A 21207-nucleotide genomic window follows, 5' to 3' on the forward strand; every position below is an offset into this window, starting at 1 on the left:
CTTTTCTTGTTCATAACAGGTTCTGTCTTGTTGACTTTTTCCACTGGGAAGGCCAGAGTATTCCTTCGAGCTTTGCAAATCTCCTGGCTTTGCCTTGCAGTGTGTAGGTGTGTTGGGATCACAGATGCACATACTACTTTACATCAGGCTTTACATAGGTTCTGGAAGTTGAATCCAGGTGGTCAGGCTTGCACACCAAGTGCCTGATACTGCTAAACCGTCCCCTGAGCACCCGAGTCTGCTTTTGTATGAACATGTTAAAAGTGCCACTGACAGGCTGCGTGTGGTGGCGCACACCTTTAATGCCAACACTTGGGAGGCAGAGGTAGGAGGATCGCTGTGAGTTCAAGGTCAACCTGAGACTACATAGTGAATTCTAGGTCTGCCTGGGCTGGAGTGAGACCCTGCCTTGACAAACAAAAACAAACAAAGAAACAAAAGCCACTGACTGAACTAGGTCTTCCAACTCAAGTTTTATAATTTTGTCCTGCTGAGAATTAAGCCCATTGCCTTGTACATCCTACCTAGACAAGTGAACCACCTCTCAGTTGCCCCAGGCAATTCTATCCCATGATTCCTACAGCATTCCTGTGTATCACCTCAAAACTTACCATATTACTTCTTTTTTTCCTGTTCTATACTCTGAGGTCTAAGAGAATTCAGCACATTCCCTAGAAGTCTCATCTCATGTATTGTAATGACTTCTCATTTCATGTATGTAATGACTTGTAATAGAGTGAAAGAATGCTTAAATTTGTCATACTTACAGTTTTATATTCAAAGTGACTTTTCAGAATGCAGATTCTTGTTAATTGCTTGACTGTATATCTCTAGAGAGCTATCTTGTGTTTATGCTTGGTGATGATATGAATGTATTTATTTTGTATGCCTTCATAAAGCTGTACTTAAATAGCCTAGTATTCCCCTCAAAGCTTTGAACCTTTGTCCTCCATGAACTCTGGGTATAGACTTTGCTTGGGAGAGTAGTCTGGTGAGGTAGGGAGTAGACTGTGACTGAGCAGTTCCAAGGGAAGCATAGATGGGAAAGGAAAGTAGGGGGACCCAAATAGTCCCATGGAACTGGTAAGGTTGGAGAAGGAATGCTCAGTTAGATGTTGGGGAGGAGGGGAGTAGTTGGTTGAGTCTTCGGTAGGTTGGTCTACTACTTGGAGAGGCTTATGGTGATATGATCTGGGGGAACAGCAGCTGTGTGGTCATTCAAGTGGTTTTTAGTGTAATTTGTGGTTTTAAACTTCAGTGAAGTATACTGAAAATAAAATCTGCAGTTTTATTTTTCCCTACAGGAAAATAAAATGCTTATATTTTGTTATATTAATATTTTAAAATACTAGCTTCTTGTCTTCAGCATACTTGTCAACACTTACTTTAAGTATATCTTATATTGTGAAGATTCGGGAAAGAGAAGCTAGAAGGAAGAAAGAGCGTGAAGAAAAGGAAGAATATGAAGCTAAACTGGAAGCTGAAATGAAGCTGTACAACCCCTGGGGAAAAGGAGGTGGTGGCGCTCCTCTCCGAGATGCCAAAGGAAATCTGATAAGTAAGCTACTTCCACTGGCTTGCTTTTTAAGATGAATTATTTTTAACTTTTAAAAAGTGAACAGTAGAAAGAGGTGGAACCATAAACTGTAAAATAGGGTTTCTCTTTATGACTTTATTGAAAGGAGGCACTGAGATATAAGCATACTGGAGATTAGAAAGTCTTTCTTATACAGAGAGAGGTTACTACAACTGCAAACAAGACTTCATGTGAGTTGGTGTTTACCCCAACTCATGCTTAGAAAATTTTTTTCTTTTCTTTCTCTTTCTTCCTCCTTCCTTCCTCCCTCCCTCCCTCCCTCCCTCCCTTCCTTTCCTTTTCTTTCCTTCCCTCCTCCCTCCCTCCTCCTTCCCTCCCTCCTCCCTCCCTCCCTCCTCCTTCCCTCCCTCCTCCTTCCTTCCCTCCTCCTTCCCTCCCTCCTCCTTCCCCCTTCCTCCTTCCCCCCCTTCTCCTTCCCCCTTCCTCCTTCCCCCCCTTCTCCTTCCCCCCCTCCTCCTTCCCCTTTCCTCCTTCCCCCCCTCCTCCTTCCCCCTTCCTCCTTCCCCCCTCCTCCTTCCCCCCTCCTCCTTCTCCCCTCCTCTCTTCTCTCTTCCTCTCCCCTCCCCCCTCTCCTCCCCTCCCCTCTCCCCTCTCCTTCCCTCTCCCCTCTCCTCCCCTCTCCTCTCCCCTCTCCTCCCCTCTCCTCTCCCCTCTCCTCCCCTCTCCTCTCCCCTCTCCTCCCCTCTCCTCCCCTCTCCTCTCCCCTCTCCTCCCCTCTCCTCTCCCCTCTCCTTCCCTCTCCTCTCCCCTCTCCTTCCCTCTCCTCCCCTCTCTTCCCCTCTCCCCTCTCCTCCCCTCTCCCCTCTCCTCCCCTCTCCCCCTCATCCCCCCTCCTCCTCCCCTCTCTCCCTCCTCCCCTCTCCCCCTCCTCCCCTCTCCCCCTCCTCCCCTCTCCCCCTCCCCCTCCTCCTCCCCTCTCCCCCTCCCCCTCCTCCTCCCCCCTCCTCCTCCTCCTCCTCCCCCCTCCTCCTCCTCCTCCCCCCTCCTCCTCCTCCCCCTCCTCCTCCTCCCCCCTCCTCCTCCCCCCTCCTCCTCCTCCTCCTCCCCCCTCCTCCTCCTCCCTCCTCCTCCTCCCTCTTCCTCCCTTCTCCCCCCTCCTCCCCCCTCCTTCCCCCTCCTCCCCCTCCTTCCCCCTCCTCCCCTCCCCTCCCCTCTCCTCCCCCCCTCCTCCCCTCTCCCCTCTCCTCCCCTCTCCCCCCCCCTCCTCCCCTCTCCCCTCTCCTCCCCTCTCCTCCTCCCCTTTCCCCTCTCCTCCCCTCTCCCCTCTCCTCTCCCCTCTCCTCCCTCCTCCCCTCTCCCCTCTCCTCCCCTCTCCTCCCCCCCTCCTCCCCTCTCCCCTCTCCTCCCCTCTCCTCCTCCCCTCCCCTCCTCCCCTCCCCTCCCCTACCCTCCTCCCCTCCCCTCCTCTCCCCCCTCTCCTCCCCTCCCCTCCTCTCCCCCCCTCTCCTCCCCTCCCCTCCTCTCCCCCCCTCTCCTCCCCTCCCCTCCTCTCCCCCCCTCTCCTCCCCTCCCCGCCTCTCCCCCCCTCTCCTCCCCTCCCCTCCTCTCCCCCCCTCTCCTCCCCTCCCCTCCTCTCCCCCCCTCTCCTCCCCTCCCCTCTCCTCCCCTCCCCTCTCCTCCCCCCCTCCTCCCCTCCCCTCTCCTCCCCCCCTCCTCCCCTCCCCTCCTCTCCCCCCCTCTCCTCCCCCCCGCCCCTCCTCCCCTCCGCCCCTCTCCTCCCCTCTCCTCCCCTCTCCTCCCCTCTCCTCCCCTCCCCTCTCCTCCCCTCCCCTCTCCTCCCCCCCTTCTCCCCTCCCCTCCTCTCCCCTCTCTTCCCCTCCCCTCCTCTCCCCTCTCCTCCCCTCCCCTCCTCTCCCCCCCTCTCCTCCCCTCCCCCCCTCTCCCCCCCTCTCCTCCCCTCCCCTCTCCTCCCCTCCTCCCCTCTCCTCCCCTCCCCTCTCCTCCCCTCCTCCCCTCTCCTCCCCTCCCCTCTCCTCCCCTTCTCCTCCCCTCCCCTCTCCTCCCCTTCTCCCCTCCTTCCCTCCACTCCTCCCCTTCTCCCCTCCTTCCCTCCACTCCTCCTCTCCCCTCCTCCCCTCCTCCCCTCCCCTCCTCCCCTCTTCCCCTCTCCTCCTCTCTCCTCCACTCTCCTCCTCTCTCCTCCCCTCTCTTCCCTCCCCTCTCCCCCTCTCCTCCCCTCTCTTCCCTCCCCTCTCCCCCTCTCCTACCCTCTCTTCCCTCCCCTCTCCCCCTCTCCTACCCTCTCTTCCCTTATCCCCCTCCCCTCTCCCCCTCCCCTCTCCTCCCCTGCCCCCCTCCCCTCCCTTCCCCTCTCCCCCCTCCCCTCCCCTCTCCTCCCCTATCCCCCTTCCCTCCCCTCTCCCCTTCTCCTCCCCTCCCCTCCCCTCTCCCCCTCCCCTCTCTTTTCCCCCTCCCTCTCTTCTCCTCCTTCCCTCCTCTCTCCCCCTCCCCTCCCCTCCTGAATTAGAGCCCCAGAATCCATGGGTGTGGTGGACCCATGTGCTCTTTTAACCTCTGGGGAGATAAAAGTAGGTCTGAGGCTCTCTTGCTATCCTCGCTACAGTCTAATTAGACAACTTACAATAAGAGATATTGCCTTCAAAAATTGGTAAACAGGAGGCAGAGGTAGGAGGATCACCATGAGTTCCAGGCCAGCCTGGACTAGAGTGAGATCCTGCCTGGGTTGGAGGAGAGGTAAATAATGCCTGAGGAATGACACCCAGGGTTGTCCTCTGGTCTCCATATGCACAACTGCATACACATGAACATAGATTTTGTGTTGTTCTTCAGATGTTATTTGTTAGTTTAGTGATAGGTGAGTAATTGAATTGGAGGGCAGATATTAAGTACTTAGAATTCTTATGTATTTTGTCTTTTATTCAGTTAAATATATTTTAGAGATAGATTTGAAGCCCTCTTAAGATAATTCTTTTTTTTCTTAAAATATTTGTTCCTTTTCTATCTTTATTTCATGAATTCCTTCCTCATAGGTTTGGAAGACTAGAGCCCTTGTTACTTTTTTAAAAATTTGATATGCTGTTTTTAAGTGTTGTATAAATTAACATTTCTTATTTTGATAAATATTTATATGAATGAATACTAGAAAATACTGTTTTTAACTCATTTATGGATAATGATATAATATTTGCTTTTAAGGAAAAGGTATTTGCTTAAAGTATTAATCAAGGACATTAATACAATATTTTGTTAAAATTCCAAATTCTTAAAAGCTATGACAATGTAAATTTACTTCTCATGTACATCACATGTTGATACCATTTGGTTTCTTTTCCAAGAAATGACTCAGGAATCTAGACCTTTTTCATTTTGTCACTGTTTCATCTGGATCGTTTCCTTGGGAGCTACACAACCTGGGTCCAGGGGATAGTAAAAACAAAATAAGAATTTTGTTGAGTCCTGACCTAGAAATAGAGGGACATAATCTACCTTCATTCTGTCGTTCAGACTTACTTACCAAAACATTTTGTTTTGTTTTGTTATTTTTTTTGAGGTAGGGTCTTGCCTTTGCCCTGGCTGACCTGGAATTCACTGTTTATTCTCAGGGTGGCCTTGAACTCACAGAGATCCTCCTACATCTGCCTCCTGACTGCTGGGATTAAAGGTATGCGCCACCATGCCTGGCTACAAAAAGATTTTGACATAAATGCTTGAGTAGCTGGAAAGTTTGGTTTTCTCATTCCCAGGAGGAGGGCATTGGATTGATAAGCATTCTTCAAGTATTAGCTATAGGAAATGTAAATAAAACTTGATAGAAATATGCTAGCTATTTTTTTTTTTTTTTTTTTTTTTTTTTTTTTTTTATTTTTTTTTTTAATTTTTATTAACATTTTCCATGATTATAAAATATATCCCATGGTAATTCCCTCCCTCCCCACCCCCACACTTTCCCGTTTGAAATTCCATTCTCAATCATATTACCTCCCCATTACAATCATTGTAATTACATATATACAATATCAACCTATTAAGTATCCTCCTCCCTTCCTTTCTCCACCCTTTATGTCTCCTTTTCAACTTACTGGCCTCTGCTACTAAGTATTTTCATTCTCACACAGAAGCCCAGTCATCTGTAGCTAGGATCCCCATATGAGGGAGAACATGTGGCGCTTGGCTTTCTGGGCCTGGGTTACCTGACTTAGTATAATACTTTCCAGGTCCATCCATTTTTCTGCAAATTTCATAACTTCATTTTTCTTTACCGCTGAGTAGAACTCCATTGTATAAATGTACCACATCTTCATTATCCACTCATCTGTTGAGGGACATCTAGGCTGGTTCCATTTCCCAGCTATTATAAATTGAGCAGCAATAAACATGGTTGAGCATGTACTTCTAAGGAAATGAGATGAGTCCTTTGGATATATGCCTAGGAGTGCTATAGCTGGGTCATATGGTAGATCAATCTCTAGCTGCTTTAGGAACCTCCACACTGTTTTCCACAATGGCTGGACCAGATTGCATTCCCACCAGCAGTGCAGAAGGGTTCCTTTTTTTCCACATCCCCGCCAACATTTATGATCATTTGTTTTCATGATGGTGGCCAATCTGACAGGAGTGAGATGGAATCTCAATGTAGTTTTAATCTGCATTTCCCTGATGACTAGTGACGTAGAACATTTTTTTAGGTGCTTATATGCCATTCGTATTTCTTCCTTTGAGAACTCTCTATTTAGCTCCTTAGCCCATTTTTTGATTGGCCTGTTTGATTCCTTATTAGTTAACTTTTTGAGTTCTTTGTATATCCTAGATATTAATCCTTTATCAGATATATAGCTGGCGAAGATTTTTTCCCATTCTGTAGGTTGCCTCTTTGCTTTTTTCACTGTGTCCTTTGCGGTGCAAAATCTTTGTAATTTCATTAGGTCCCAGTGGTTAATCTGTGGTTTTATTGCCTGAGCAATTGGGGTTGTATTTAGAAAGTCTTTGCCAAGACCAATATGTTGGAGGGTTTCCCCTACTTTTTCCTCTAGCAGTTTCAAAGTTTCCGGTCTGATGTTAAGGTCTTTAATCCATTTGGACTTAATTCTTGTGCATGGCGAGAGAGAAGAATCTATTTTCATCCTTCTGCAGATATTTATCCAGTTTTCAAAACACCATTTGTTGAAGAGGCTGTCTCTTCTCCAATGAGTATTTTTGGCATTTTTATCGAATATCAGGTGGCTATAGCTACTTGGGCTTACATCTGGGTCCTCTATTCTGTTCCACTGATCTACATGTCTGTTTTTGTGCCAGTACCATGCTGTTTTTGTTACTATGGCTCTGTAGTATAGGTTAAAATCAGGTATGGTGATACCACCAGCCTCTTTTTTGTTGCTCAGTATTATTTTAGATATTCGAGGTTTTTTATGATTCCAAATGAATTTTTGGATTGTTTTTTCTATTTCCATGAAGAAAGCCTTTGGAATTTTGATAGGGATTGCATTAAATGTGTAGATTGCTTTAGGTAAGATTGCCATTTTCACGATATTGATTCTCCCAAGCCAGGAACAAGGGATGTTTCTCCACTTTCTAGTGTCTTCTGCAATTTCTCGCTTGAGTGTCTTAAAGTTCTCATTGTATAGATTCTTTACTTCCTTAGTTAGGTTTATTCCAAGGTATTTTATTTTTTTTGATGCAATTGTGAATGGGAGTGATTCTCTGATTTCATCCTCTGTGTGTTTGTTGTTAAAATATGCTAGCTATTTTAAGAGGTCCTTCAATGATTGAATCACTGGGAATAGAGTAATTCTCTAGAATTTTTAGGATGCCATGAGACTGGAGAGATGGCTTAGTGCTTAAGGTGCTTGCCTGTGAAGCCTGAGAACCAAGTTCGATCCCCAGTACTCAGGTAAGCCAGATGCACATGAAATGCATGCATCTGGAGTTCATTTGCAATGGCTAGAGGCCCTGGTGTGCCCATTCTCCTCCTCCCTCCCTCCCTTTCTTCTTTCCATCTCAAATAAATAAAAAACTAACTAAATAAAATATTTAAAAATCTTTTTTATTGACAGCTTCTATAGCTATAGACAATAAACCATGATAATCCCCTCCTATCATCCCCATTCCCCCTCCACTGAATCCCTTCTTTCTAGCTAATCTCTTTGATGTCATCACTTTTTCCCCTCCTGTTATACAGGTCTTATGTAGGTAGTATCAGCCACTGTGAGGTCATGACTATCAAAACCACTTTGTATTTGGATGACAGCATTATAAGCAGCCCTCTCTCCCTTTCTCATATTCATCTGCCACCTCTTCCTCAACTGTCCTGAGCGTTGGAGGATGTGACAGAGATGTCTCACTTAGTGCTGAGTACTATGGTGTCTTCAGTTACCCCAGTGGTCTCTGCCATCTGAAAAGAGAAGCTTCTTTAACCAAAAGTGAGAGTAGCATAAGGCATAATATATGCTTTTAGCCAGACAGCAGCAGTTGTTACTCCCTAGGGCTTATGATCTCCCCAGCCACAGGCTTTTTTTTTTTTTTTTTTTTTGCCATAAGCTATTGACTAGGCTTTTCGTGCCAAGCATATATTCTCTCCTGTGGAGCCAGCCTTCAGTCCAATAAGAGAGAAGTTGTTTTCCCTTATAATAAACACTGCACTATCATACCAGATGGCACATTTGACCTGGTTGGCCATCTGTAATGCTGTTTAACATTGCTAATGACTTCTGTCTCCCAAAAGGCTGCACGCTACATATCTCTTTCCAGCATTCTGGCAGTTAGTCAAAAAGGAGGAGATTTCCAGCTCAGCTTCAGCTTGATTTCTCAGTGACCTTACAGTCCAAGCATATGGAGTCTTCAGCAGTAGGATCTTATCATCTACTTCTGGTGGGAAGCTAAGACCCTTGCCAATGGCCTGTAATGTTTTAGGGGCATCGGGGACCTCCATGGCCAACAGAGAGAAAGAGAGAATGGGTGTGGTGGGGCTTCTAGCTGTTGCAAACAAGCTCCAGATGTATGTGCTACCTTGTGTATTTGGCTTATGTGGGTTTTGCAGAATTGAATCTGGGTACCTTGTGGCTTGTGCCTTAACTACTAAGCCATTTCTCCAGCCATAAAATTATTTTTATATACTTGTTTTTAATGCTTTGTTTGTTTGTTTGTTTTGAGGTAGGGTCTCACTCTAGCCCAGGCTGACCTGGAATTCATTATGTAGTCAGGATGGCCTTGAACTCTTGGTGATCATCCTACCTCTGCCTCATGAGTTCTGGGATTAAAGGCATCTGCCAACATGCCCAGAACTATTTGTTGAAAGGCTCTTTTCTTCAATGCTTGCTTTTGCTACCTTCATCTAAAATTAGGTAGCTATAGCTGCAGGGGTATATTTCAGGGTCCTTTACGGTACTGGTCTTTGTGTCTGTTTTTGGTTCTTCTATGTGTGTATGGCATGTAGTTTGTGTGACATATGCAAATATATGTGTCCTTAGGGTGCTTCACATGCTTGCTTGGGACATGGGTTGTTGGTGTATGGTGGCTGGAATGAACATCAGGCATTCTGGACCATTACTTTTTGCCTGGTCTTGTTTTGAGTCTCAGTCTCTATCTTTCTCTTTCTCCTTCTCTCTGTCTCTTTTGCTAATTCCGGAGCTATGGGACTCTGATAACTCTTGGTCTGTGCTTCCCTGTGGGATGAGGGTTACAGGTACAGTGGTCACACTCAGCTGTTAAAGTAGGACATGGAGATTTGAACTCAGGCCCCATCAGGCCCTCATGCTTGCGCAGGAAGCACACTTGTGCTGAGCCATCTCTCCAGCCCAGCTGTGTCTGGTTTTTGAGGACTTTTTGTTTATTTAATTATTAATGTATTGCCAGTGCCATTCAGATACTGTCCGATAATTCACTTCTAGTTTACTTTCTGATTTTTGTTCAGAGAATGTACTTCCCCTGATTTTATTGACTGTACTGTTAGATTTTAACTCACCTTAGAGACAGTGATAGCTGTGAATATGAGTACTTTAGATTAATAATTTCATAATATGTGTTGCTAGTAGTGGTGCTAAAAATTTTCCTAGCTTTGATTTTTAGTCTTAAATAATATAGATTTATGAAAATTTCTTTTTAAAAAATTGTGTATTTATTTGTTAGTAGAGAATTGGGGGAGAGGAAAGCATGGGTATGCTAGGGCTTCTTGCCACTGCAAACAGACTCGAGTTGCATATGCCACTCTATGTGTCTGGTTTTATGTGGGTACTGGGTAATTGAACTGACAGATTTTGCAAAGAAGCACCTTTTACTACTGAGCCAAGTTCACAGCCCCTCAAATTTGCTTTTCATATAAGTACATTGGATATTACCCAGATTCAAGTGTATCACAATAGTAAATTATAGTGTTATTGACTTGGATATAGTTTACTTATAGGATACTTATGTCTTAATGTATGGCTTGTGTAGCTAACAATGCAAATAAGGATTCATATCCTAAGCACTCAGTAGTTCAGTATTGTTTTGGAAGGAGTGAGCTGAAGACACTTTAGTCAAGTAATAATAAAAATATGGGCTGGAGAGATGGCTTAGTGGTTAAGCGCTTGCCTGTGAAGCCTAAGGACCCCGGTTCGAGGCTTGGTTCCCCAGGTCCCACGTTAGCCAGATGCACAAGGGGGCGCACGCGTCTGGAGTTTGTTTGCAGTGGCTGGAAGCCCTGGCGCGCCCATTCTCTCTCTCTCGGCCTCTTTCTCTCTCTGTCACTCTCAAATAAATCAATAAAACTGAAAAAAAATAGGAGTGTATTCAATATTACTTATCATTAATTTCTCACAGGGATCACTCCTATGCTGTTTTAGTGACTTGGGTGGCAGTGGGATTAATTTCCCATTTGAGTTTTTTGTTTTCACTTTGGATTCTCAGGGACTATAGGCTTTAGTGTGTGGCTTCAGTTTTCCCATCATCTTTCTATTTTCATTCCTCTCCAGTGTTCAAATAGATCTTTTAATTGCTGATGATTTTAGGACATTTACCTACCTACCTTTCAGTCCCTACAGTCAGATTTTCTCTGTAGTCTTACCCCTTCCCTTACCTCTTGAACTTATAGTTTTTCCCATCCATTTCTTTTCCTGTGAACATGCTTAGATCTCTTGTATTCTTTTGATATTTTTTTGTTTTGTTTTTAAATATTTTATTTTTATTTATTTATTTGACAGAGAGAGAGAGAGAGAATATGAGAGTGGACATGCCAGGACCTCCAGCCACTGCAAACAAACTCCAGACACTTGTGCCCCCTTGTGCTTCTGGCTAACATGGGTCCTGGGGAATTGAACCTGGGTCCTTTGGCTTTGTAGGCAAATGCTTTAACCAATAAGCCATCTCTCCAGCCTTTTTGTTTTTATTTATTTATTTATTTGAGAGTGACAGAGAGAGACAGAGGCAGACAGAGAGAATGAGTGCGCCAGGACCTCCAGCCACTGTAAACGATCTCCAGATGTGTATGCCCCCTTGTGCATCTGGCTAATGTGGGTCCTGGTCCTGGGGAATCGAGCCTTGAACCAGGGTTCTTAGGCTTCACAGGCAAGCAGTTAACTGCTAAGCCATCTCTCCAGCCCCCCCCCCCCCTTTTTTTAAGGCCGGGTCTCACTCTGTAGCTCTACGATGGCCTTGAACTCATGGTGATCCTCCTACCTCTGTCTCCTAAGTGCTGGGATTAAAGGTGTGTGCCAACACACCTGGCTATCTCTTGTATTCTTTTAAAATTTGATTTATTTATTTCTAAATATTTTACTTCATGTTTATTTATGCATCTGGCTTGCATGGGTTCTGGGGAGTCAAACCTGGATCCTTGCAGCCAAGTGCCTTAATTACTAAGCAATCTCTTCAGTCCTTTTTATATTTATTTATTTATTTTAGTTTTTCAAGGTAGTGTCTCATTCTAGCTCAGGCTGACCTAGAATTCAGTATGTAGTCTCAGGGTTGCCTCGAACTCTTGGCAGTTAACTGCTAAGCCATCTCTCCAGCCCCCCCCCCCTTTTTTTTAAGGCCGGGTCTCACTCTGTAGCTCTACGATGGCCTTGAACTCATGGTGATCCTCCTACCTCTGCCTCCCAAGTGCTGGGATTAAAGGTGTTTGCCACCACACCTGGCTCCTTTTTATTTTATTTTTTAGCATATTTGTTTATTTATTTGAAAGAGAGAGAGAGAGAGAAAGAGAGAGAATGGCCATGCCAGGGTACCCAGCCACTGCAAATAAACTCCAGATACATGTACCCCTTGTACATCTGGTATTATATGGGTACTGGGGAATTGGTGCAGTCAAATTTGCATTTCTGGCAGAAATCACCTTACTAAGAGCAGCTTTTGGGGAAAAAAGAGTTTATTTTGGTTTATAGACTTGAAGGGAAGCTCCATGGTGGCAGGGGATAACGATGGCGTGAACAGTGGGTGGACATCACCCCCTGGCCAACATAAAGGTGGACAACAGGAACAGGAGAATGTGCCAAACACTGGCATGAGGAAACTAGCTATAATACCCATAAACCTGCCCCCAACAGTACACTGCTTCCAGGAGGCTTTAATTTCCAATTGCCATCAGCTTGGGAGACTAGCATTCAGAATACCTAAGTTTATGGGGGACACCTGAATCAAACCACCACATTCTGCCCCTGGCCCACATAAACTGTTAACCTTCCATGTTGTAAAATGTAATGTATTCAGTCCAACTTTCAAAGTCCCCACATTTTTTTTTAATCAATCCTAATGATGTTCAAACATCCCCATAATACAAGGTCTTTTAACTGAGCTATAATACCAGAAAGAATAATCTCCAAAAAAACCTATAATGGCACAGCATAAATACTCATACTGCAAAAGATGGCACTGGGTATAGCAAGTATTCAACCAATAGAAGAGTTAAACAGGGAAAACATCAAACTTTGTAGTTTCAAGACCAGCAACTTTAGCCAGTAACAAGCCTCCAAGTCCGATAATCCTAACCAGCAACAAATCTTTGGAATTCCAATTCCGCCCCTCCAGCTAGGCTACTCACAGTCCTGGAAAACTTCATCTGGGGCAGGCAGCTTTCCTTAGCAGCCATCTCGTGGTCCTAGCATCTCTACTGAGTCTCCACTGTAATCCACGGTCCATCCTCACGGCTCTATCGGGTCTCCACGCATCCAGCAAACCTGCTTCACACTGCCCATGGTCATTTCCAAAACACAAGACCACATTGCAAACTCAATGACCCTCTCTTTCCTATATTTCTTATACGCCATAATACCAGGTAGCATGCCAGTTTGTTTATCCAGAGAGGGAATAAAGAAGACTTTGAAGAACAGGATACTTGTTGAGCACTCAGTCCCCTTCAAAAGAGTCTACATTCTTCTCTTGCTCCAGTGCAGGTCAGCTGGCCCAATCTCAAAGATTGTAATCTCTCAATTGCAGCTGAGCAGGCAGCAGTTTCGACCTAAACATTTCTTTTTGTGCCATAACTCTCTGCTCACATCAATGTGTTTCTACACACTGCAACCCTGCACAAGTTCTGAGGACACGATCATAACAGCAAGCCTCTCATACAAACTGCTTCTTGCTCAGTCCAAGCAAAGCTCTTTCTTATTTTCATAAGCCAAACCTCAAAATCTATATGCATTTGTGTCTTTCAACTCTGACCAAAGTAGTCCATCAAGCTGTACTTATAGCACTGCAAGGTGTCTCTTAGTCCAGGGTTTCAAATCCTTCCACATTGCTCTTGAAAATCAGTTCCAGAAGGCCACAGCCACACAGTTGTCTAGCAGCAATGCCACTCTCATTACCAACTATTATTGTTGCAGTCAGGTTCGCATTGCTGGCAGAAATTAACTGACCAAGAGCAGGGGGAAATAAAGGTTTTTTTTGGCTTACAGATTCGAGGGAAAGCTCCATGATGGTAGGGAAAATAATGGCATGAGCAGAGGGTGGACATCACACCCTGGCCAACATAAGGTAGACAACAGGAACAGAAGTGTGTGCCCAATCCTGGCAAGTGGCTATAACTGGCTATAACACCTATAAGCCCACCCCCAACAATACACTGCCTCCAGGAGGCTGTAATTTCCAATTGTCATCAGCTGGAGAGACTAGCTTTCAGAACACCTAAGTTTATGGGGGACACCTGAATCAAACCACCACAGGAACTGAAGTCAGGTCCTTAGGCTTGGCAGGCAAGTACCTTCACCACTGTGCTATCTCTTCAGCCCTCTCTTACATTCTTTTCTTTAAAAGTAAGTATTTTGGGGGCTGGAGAGGTGGCTTAGTGGCAAAGCCAAAGGATCCAGGTTTGACTCCCCAGGACCCATGTAAGCCAGATGCACAAGGGGTGCATGCATCTGGAGCTCATTTGCAATGGCTGGAGGCCCTGACATGCTCATATTCTCTCTCTCTCCTTACCTATTTCTGAGTCTATTGCTCTCTCAAATACATAAATAAAAATAAAATATTAAAAAAGTATTTATTTATTTAAGAGATAGATAGAGAGGATAGGTGGGCCAGGGCCTCTAGCCACTGCAAATGAACTCCCGACACATGTATCACCTTGTGTATCTGGCTTACAAGGGTACTGGGGAACCAAACCTGGTCCTTTGGCTTTGCAGGCAAGTGTTTTAATCACTAAGCTATTTCTCTCTCTCTCTCTCTTTTTTTTTTTTTTCTTTTCAAGGTGTGGTTTCACTCTAGTCTAGGCTAACCTGGAATTCACTATGTAGTTTCAGAGTGGCCTTGAACTCACAGTGATCCTCCTACCTCTGCCTCCCAAGTGCTGGGATTAAAGGCATATGCCACTACATCTGGCTTTCTTGTATTCTTAAACACAAATAATACTCTCTGGTAGATAATGGTTTTTGCTTATAAAGCATTTTTTCTTTTCCATATATATACATACATGCATACATATATACATACATATATAATTTTATTTATTTATTTGACAGAGAGAAAGAGGGAGAAAGAGAGGGAGAGAAGAGAGAATGTGTGCACCAGGGCTCCAGCTACTGCAAATGAACTTCAGATGCGTGTGCCACTTTGTGCATCTAGCTTACATGGGTTCTGGGGATTCAAGCCTTGAACTGGGGTACCTTAGGCTTCACAGGCAAGCGCTTAACCACTAAGCCATCTCTCCAACCCATTCCTTTTCTTTTATTTATTTATTTTTTGTTTTTTTGAGTTAGGGTCTCACTCTAGCTCAGGCTGGTCTGGAATTCACTATGTAGTTTCAGGGTGGCCTTGAACTCGTGGTGATCCTCCTACCTCTGCCTCCTGAGTGCTGGGATTAAAGGCATACACCATCACGCCTGGCTATTCCTTCTTTTCTTGATTCTAAAGTATGTCTTTTATTCCCTTTACTCTGATGCTGCATTTTCAAAAACTATTGTCTTAATTTCAATTCAGTAGGTTTTGCTTAGACCATTTTCTCTCTGAACCGGGTTGAGAGTTCATTTTTGGTCCCTTGCAGTGCTGTGAAATGGTTGTCTTTGCTTCAATTATTAGCTATTGGATATGTGTAATGAATCAGTTTAGACTCTTCCCTGTCAGTGAATTTATTTATTGATTGACTTATAAGATACTTTATTTTTATTTATTTGTGAGAGAAAGAGAGAGAGACAGACAGACACTGCAAACGAACTCCAGACATGCCACTTTGTGCATCTGGCTTATGTGGGTCCTGGGGAATTAAACCAAGGTCCTTTGGCTTTGCAGGCAAATATCTTAACTGCTAAGCCATCTCTCCAGCCCATTTTTTTTTTTAGGTCTTGCTATAGGCCAGGCTGTCCTCGAATTTATGCAGTTTCAGGCTGGTCTTGAACTCATAGGGATCCTGCCTGTGCCTCTGAATGCTAGGATTAAAGGCATGTGCCACCCTGGCAGAGATAGAGAGGTAGAGATAGAGAGAGAATGAGCATTTAACCCATTGCAAATGAATTCTAGGCACATGTGCCGCCTTGTACTTCTGGCTTCACCTGGGTACTGGGAAGTTGAACTTGGGTTATTAGGCTTTTCAGGTAAGGGCTCAACTGCTGAGCCATTTCTCCAGCCCCCTGCCAGTGAGTTTGATCTTTCTTCCGAGGATTATATTCTGATCTCTTGTGTTCCTTTATTACTGTACTCATCCCATCATCTTATGACTCATCTTTTATTCCTTAGGTCTTTGCAATTGACTGAAATTTCTTCCTCTGTCCCTTCATTTCCATTCTGGCTTCTGTATCTCTGCATGTGATGGTTGGTATATATTTATACCTACCTTGCAAAACCAAACTTAGCTTTTAAAATCAAGCTCATTCTCATTTGCTTTTTCTTGATTAAAGACATTATAATATTCTAATCAGTCAAACTAAAATTTGCTACATGATTTTGACTTTGCATATCCAATAAATCAATAAACATGTTAGGTTCTGCCTATTCCATGTTTTGTTAATTTTAATTTTCTTTGTACATAATTGAGATGTTTTATATGTACCTGAGATGTTGCTGTCTCCTCATCACTTCTTCACTGTTCTTTGTTTTTCACTTCCAAATAATTTTGCTTAACAAATAGCTAAACAATTATGTATTCCACATGCAAAGATCACTGAAGGCAGAGAATTTTTGTCTTTTTGATTTATTCATCTATTTATTTTTTTGAGGGGGAGAGGGAAGAGAGAGACAGAGAAAGTGAGGGGCAAGCAGATAGAATGGGTGTGCCAGGGCCTCAGCCACTGCAAACGAACTCCAGATTCATGTGCCACCTTATACATCTGGCTTTTGTGGGTTCTGGGAAATTGAATCTGAGTCCTTAAGCTTCACAGGCATGTGCCTTAACCACTAAGCCATCTCTGCAGCCTGACATAGAGTTTTATGGCCTAGTATATGTTCTTGCTGTGCCACTTATTTGCTGTAATGTATGAGAAAATTTATCTAATTTCAATCAATTAATTAATTGTTAATTTAATTAACAATGGGCTGAAAATAGTTAATATTTGGAACATAGATATGGCAAACATTAATGTTAGCCATTTATAATGATTAATTATATATAATAATACACCTTGGTTGGAGTATAAGCTACCTAGGAGACTAGCAAACTATACCACTGGAGATGGCTATGAGGAAGTTTCCTGAGATGATTGCATCATGATTCTTATGACTGATTAATCAATAGGTTAATCGCTTGATAAATTTACAATAAAGCATTAGGGGTTGGAAAAAATTAGGAGTTCAGTCCTTTGAAGGGAGTAGGCTAATGAGATTTATCTTGTACTGGTTTTCTCTGTATTTTCTTTACTCTGCTTCCTTTCTAATGTGATATGAGCGTTCCACTGTACCTTCCTCTTCATGACAGAAAGAACCTTTTGAAAATGAGATCAAAATAAACCCTTCATTTTACTCTATCTAGTATGTATGTATGTATGTATGTATGTATGTATGTATGTATGTATGTATGTATGAATGAATGATCTATCATCAGTCATCATCTGTTATCTTTCTCTCTCATCTGTCTCTCATGTGTCTGGTCTGATGTATCCCAGGCTGGACCAGAACTTGCTATGTAGTTGAGAATGAGTTTGAACTCCTGATCCAACTGCTGTCACTTCATGTATGCTGAGAGTACAGCCCTATACTACTGTACCATATTATGCTGTGCTGGGGATTAAGCCCAGGACCTTTGCATGCTAGGCCAGTCACTCTATCACCTGAAGTATAACCTTAGCCCTCCTTTTCTTGTAATTGTTTTGGTTAGACATTCTGTCACAGTGACCAGGAAAGCTAGCTTATATACCTTTATTACAGTACTACAATAACTTACAAAACTGTCTATTATCATCTACAGAACAAAATTAACGTCCACCATCATTCATTGTAGGATGTTCCAGAATAGGCATCTAGTTTAGAGCTTCCTATTTACATCTCAAATTACATGTACCCTGTGCTGCGGTCAAGCTGACTACTTTTTTTTTGAGGACTCACTCTAGCTCAGGCTAAAAAGGAGCTCATTTGATAGGCCAGATAGCTTCACGTTCCTACCTCAGCCTTCTGAGTACTGAGATTACAGGTGTGAGCCACTACACCAGGCTGTGCTGAACAACTATGCTCTTTATAGTTTATCCCCCTCTAGCATCTTCTCATATTTTTCTGTGTCCTTATTATTTGTTCCTTCTCACATTTGAAGCTCCTATCCATTTTCTAAGTTCAAGCTGCCTTAAATGTTATATATTACATTTAATATAATTATTCTTTTGTTTTTAAAAAATATTTTTTTTTTATTTGAGAGAGAAAGTGGGGGGGGGGTCAGGAGAATGAGAATGGGCACACCAGTGTCTTCAGCTGCTGCAAATGAATACCAGACGCATGTGCCACCTTGTACATCTGGCTTGCGTGGGTTTTGCAGAGTTGAACCTGGGTTCTTTGGCTTAGCAGGCAAACACCTTAACTGTTAAGCCACCTCTCCAGCCCCAAATTGTCATTATCCTGAACTTCCATTAGGTTTTGTACATTCACCTGCTATTGGCCATGCTGTGATTTATGTTCTAAATACATTCCAGGCCATTATATGCTTTCTGATAAATACTTATTTTAGTGTTTAGGTTCACGTTCATTATTTTCATAATTGTTCTAGGGTTTTTTGGGGTGTTGATGGTGAAGTTGATAATTTACACAAATATTTCAGGTCTGTTTTTGAGACTCATTGGTTGTTTGATCCAGTTCTGGATGCTTAGACTTTTGCTGTGTGTAATTCGATATCTATTGGCTAATAATAAAGTACCCCAAACTAAGTGTTTTAAAATAGTAAAAGCATACTACTTTTGTAGTTGTTTGGATTACTGGTTTGTGAGTTGGCATGGCTGGTTGGTTCTATTCAGTCTCACCTGAGATTGTAATACAATTTGTCCCAGGTCTTTAGGCAGTTGAGGTTTGGATGGATACTGGAGGATCCATTTGCCTGATGTTTCTGGGGCATTACTCAGGAGGCTTTGGTTTCTTATCACATAGGCCTTTCCATAAGGTTCTTGCAGTGCCATTGTGATATGTCACTTGGTGTTCTTTGCACTGAATTGATTCATACATCAACAAGGTAGATGCCATTTATTCAGTGAATCAGCCCTTGAAGTCACATACCTTTTCTCTGCAATATCCTAGCTTTAAGAACTGAGCAACTATATTTTGAGGAAATATAAAGGAAGAGAAGTAAGCTCCTCACCTTTTTAGGGAGGGTTGCCAAAGAATTTGTGGGAACATTGTCAAGCTTCACATGAACATGTATTTTCTTTAGGAGAGGTAAAGTTCATTATAACTTTCTTTGAATTGTTACTTGTTCTATATTTAAGAAATTGTGAGTTCTGAGTTAACATAGTGTTAATTTGGCTTTTATGGACAAGATTTATGTATTCTGAATTTCTCTACTAATTTTGAGTTGATTTCACAGGGCTTTTTCTTTTTTCTATTTTTTTGCTATTGTTGTTAAATCTTGTTTTTGATGTTTTCTTCTGTTTCAGGGTTCCAGCATTATCATTGAACTGTTCCCAGCTTTGTCCTATTTTTTTTTTCTGTTTCCTATTGTAAGAAAATTAAGCTTAAGAGTAAATTACAGAATTGTGTTTATTGAAATAAACGGCTTATTTTTCCCTCTCAGCTGATTTGAATAGGATGCACAGACAAAATATAGATGCCTACCATAACCCAGATGCAAGAACATATGAAGATAAAAGGGCTGTTCTATCTCTAGACCAAAATTTAGTCACTTCAAATGCTGAGAACCTACAAGATTCTGCAAATAAAAACTCAGGTTTTTAATTATATTCTTTTTTCTTTACATTTCTAATGTTCAGTAACATTTCTTTTCTGCTCTGTGACAAAACTCTTATAATTTTGAGAATCTGGTTACTCTGAGTTAGGAAATGTATTGCATTATCTATGTTATTTATATTGTTTTTGTAATTATATTGCAAAACATTGAATAGAAAAAGTTGCTTTGTAATGCTGCGTATTCTCAGCTTTGCCAGTTGCTGCTGCCACCATTTTTATTTTGCTAATTGTGGAACATTTGTTAAAATCAATGTTCTTTTTACATATGTACAGTTTGCTTTGCATACCAGCTGACTTAGTGGGCACATATCTGGCATTTTTTTGCTTGATTTGGTGATCACTTGTCCTTTGTAAAATCACACTGTACAACAAAATGAAGTAATTAATTGGGTCCTATCAGATCACATCTCTCTTAATGAGTATACTCAATATGATATTAGGCATAATAGAAACTCCTGTAAGTTGGAATTACTCATTATCTTTTATGACTCTCCATTGGCATCATCTTTCTTGGTCACATAAGAGTATCTGTGATATGAATGCATTATACACTTAAACATCAAAGGAAATTTAAAGAATATACCACTTTGTACTATATGTTCATGCCTAGAAAAGCCACCATTATTTACCATTATTCTTTTTTACTTTCATAATTTGTTTTGTACTTTTGATTCTAGTTTTGCACTTACAGAGAAGTTTTGATTGTAGGAAAGAACTTTACATATTATTGTTCTAAAATATTTCTTGGCTATCATCCTATTCTTTTTTAACCCATATGATTTATTGGTTACTCAGACAGATTAATGGGGATCTGTGATTAGTTACTGGCTATGCTTCTTTCGAGCCCTTGATGGTGGCACTAGTTTCTCTAGCTTTTCAGAGCATTTCAGAAGATGGCCAATGACTATTTTCCCATAGTCCACTCTATTGTTTGATCTGTAGTTATGAGGAAAAACTTTTTTACTTTAATCCACAAAAGATTTTTACTTTAAGGGTTGAATTTTGATTTTTGTAGTTCAAAAATTGGAGCTTTTAATTCAGATGAAATTTGTTATTTTTGTTCTTTTAAAATGAAATAATTCAATATATAGTGGGAATATCAAAATACGTTTTCATACAGTTGCTGCTGATGGGAAGTTGTGGCCTTTTCTGGTTATTGTTATTCTTTTGCTGCTGCTTCTTATAATCTGTGTGGCGATCTCCGTTCTGTGGCTCTTCTCTCCCTGTGTCTTCCATGCTGAGTGTTGTTAGTACTTCCTGCTCAGCCCAGGAATGTACTCTTTCTTAGTAATAATACCTTTAGGCACTTATCTCTGCTTACATGGCAAAACATCAGAAAATAAACAATTTTCCAGTAAGTTGAAAGGAGACATAAAGGGTAGAGAAAGGAAAATACTTAGTAGCAGAGGCCAGTAAGTTGAAAAGCAGAAAATAAACAATTTTCATGACTTCTAAGATCATAAGCCCAATTAATGTGCCCAGCAAATTCACCAAGTTTTTTATTTGCTGATGGTGTTGCCAGGATGCTTTATTTTTAAGAAATTATTACAGTATCATAAAATGTTTACAACTTCCCTTTTGTGTGAATTGAAATTTCCTAAATTAGACTTTTCTTCACTAAGAATTAGTCTAAAACTTTGTAAGTACAGGAAACTATCCAAAGCTGTCTAATTTGTACTGTATCCTTTCTCTCAAGCTTTCTTTCTCTGTATGTGTTATTTAGTATTTTTTAATTGAAAATATTTTTTATTTATTTGAGAGAGAAAGAGGGAGGGAGGAGGAGAGAGAGAGTGAGAGAGGGAGAGAATGAGAGAGAATGGGTGTGCCAGGGCCTCCAGCCACTGCAGACAAACTCCAAATGCATGCACCACCTTATGCAT

At 42.3% G+C, this 21207-nt stretch overlaps 1 protein-coding gene across 10 annotated transcripts in view; it reads left to right on the forward strand.

Annotated features, from left to right (window-relative positions):
• The window catches only part of Cspp1 (centrosome and spindle pole associated protein 1), a 164833-nt gene that overhangs the window by 96264 nt on the left and 47362 nt on the right, over window positions 1-21207 (forward strand). For 7 of the 10 annotated variants that reach the window (XM_045143285.1, XM_045143287.1, XM_045143293.1 and 4 more), the window contains 2 exons: window positions 1411-1558; window positions 19155-19307. In XM_045143285.1, the coding sequence (XP_044999220.1) occupies window positions 1411-1558; window positions 19155-19307 (301 nt within the window). The remainder of the gene's footprint in view (window positions 1-1410; window positions 1559-19154; window positions 19308-21207) is intronic. The other 3 variants (XM_045143289.1, XM_045143291.1, XM_045143292.1) reach the window with 1 other exon arrangement.

Source organism: Jaculus jaculus, chromosome 2, assembly GCF_020740685.1.
Source record: "Jaculus jaculus isolate mJacJac1 chromosome 2, mJacJac1.mat.Y.cur, whole genome shotgun sequence".
NCBI classification, from domain to species: Eukaryota; Metazoa; Chordata; class Mammalia; order Rodentia; family Dipodidae; genus Jaculus; species Jaculus jaculus.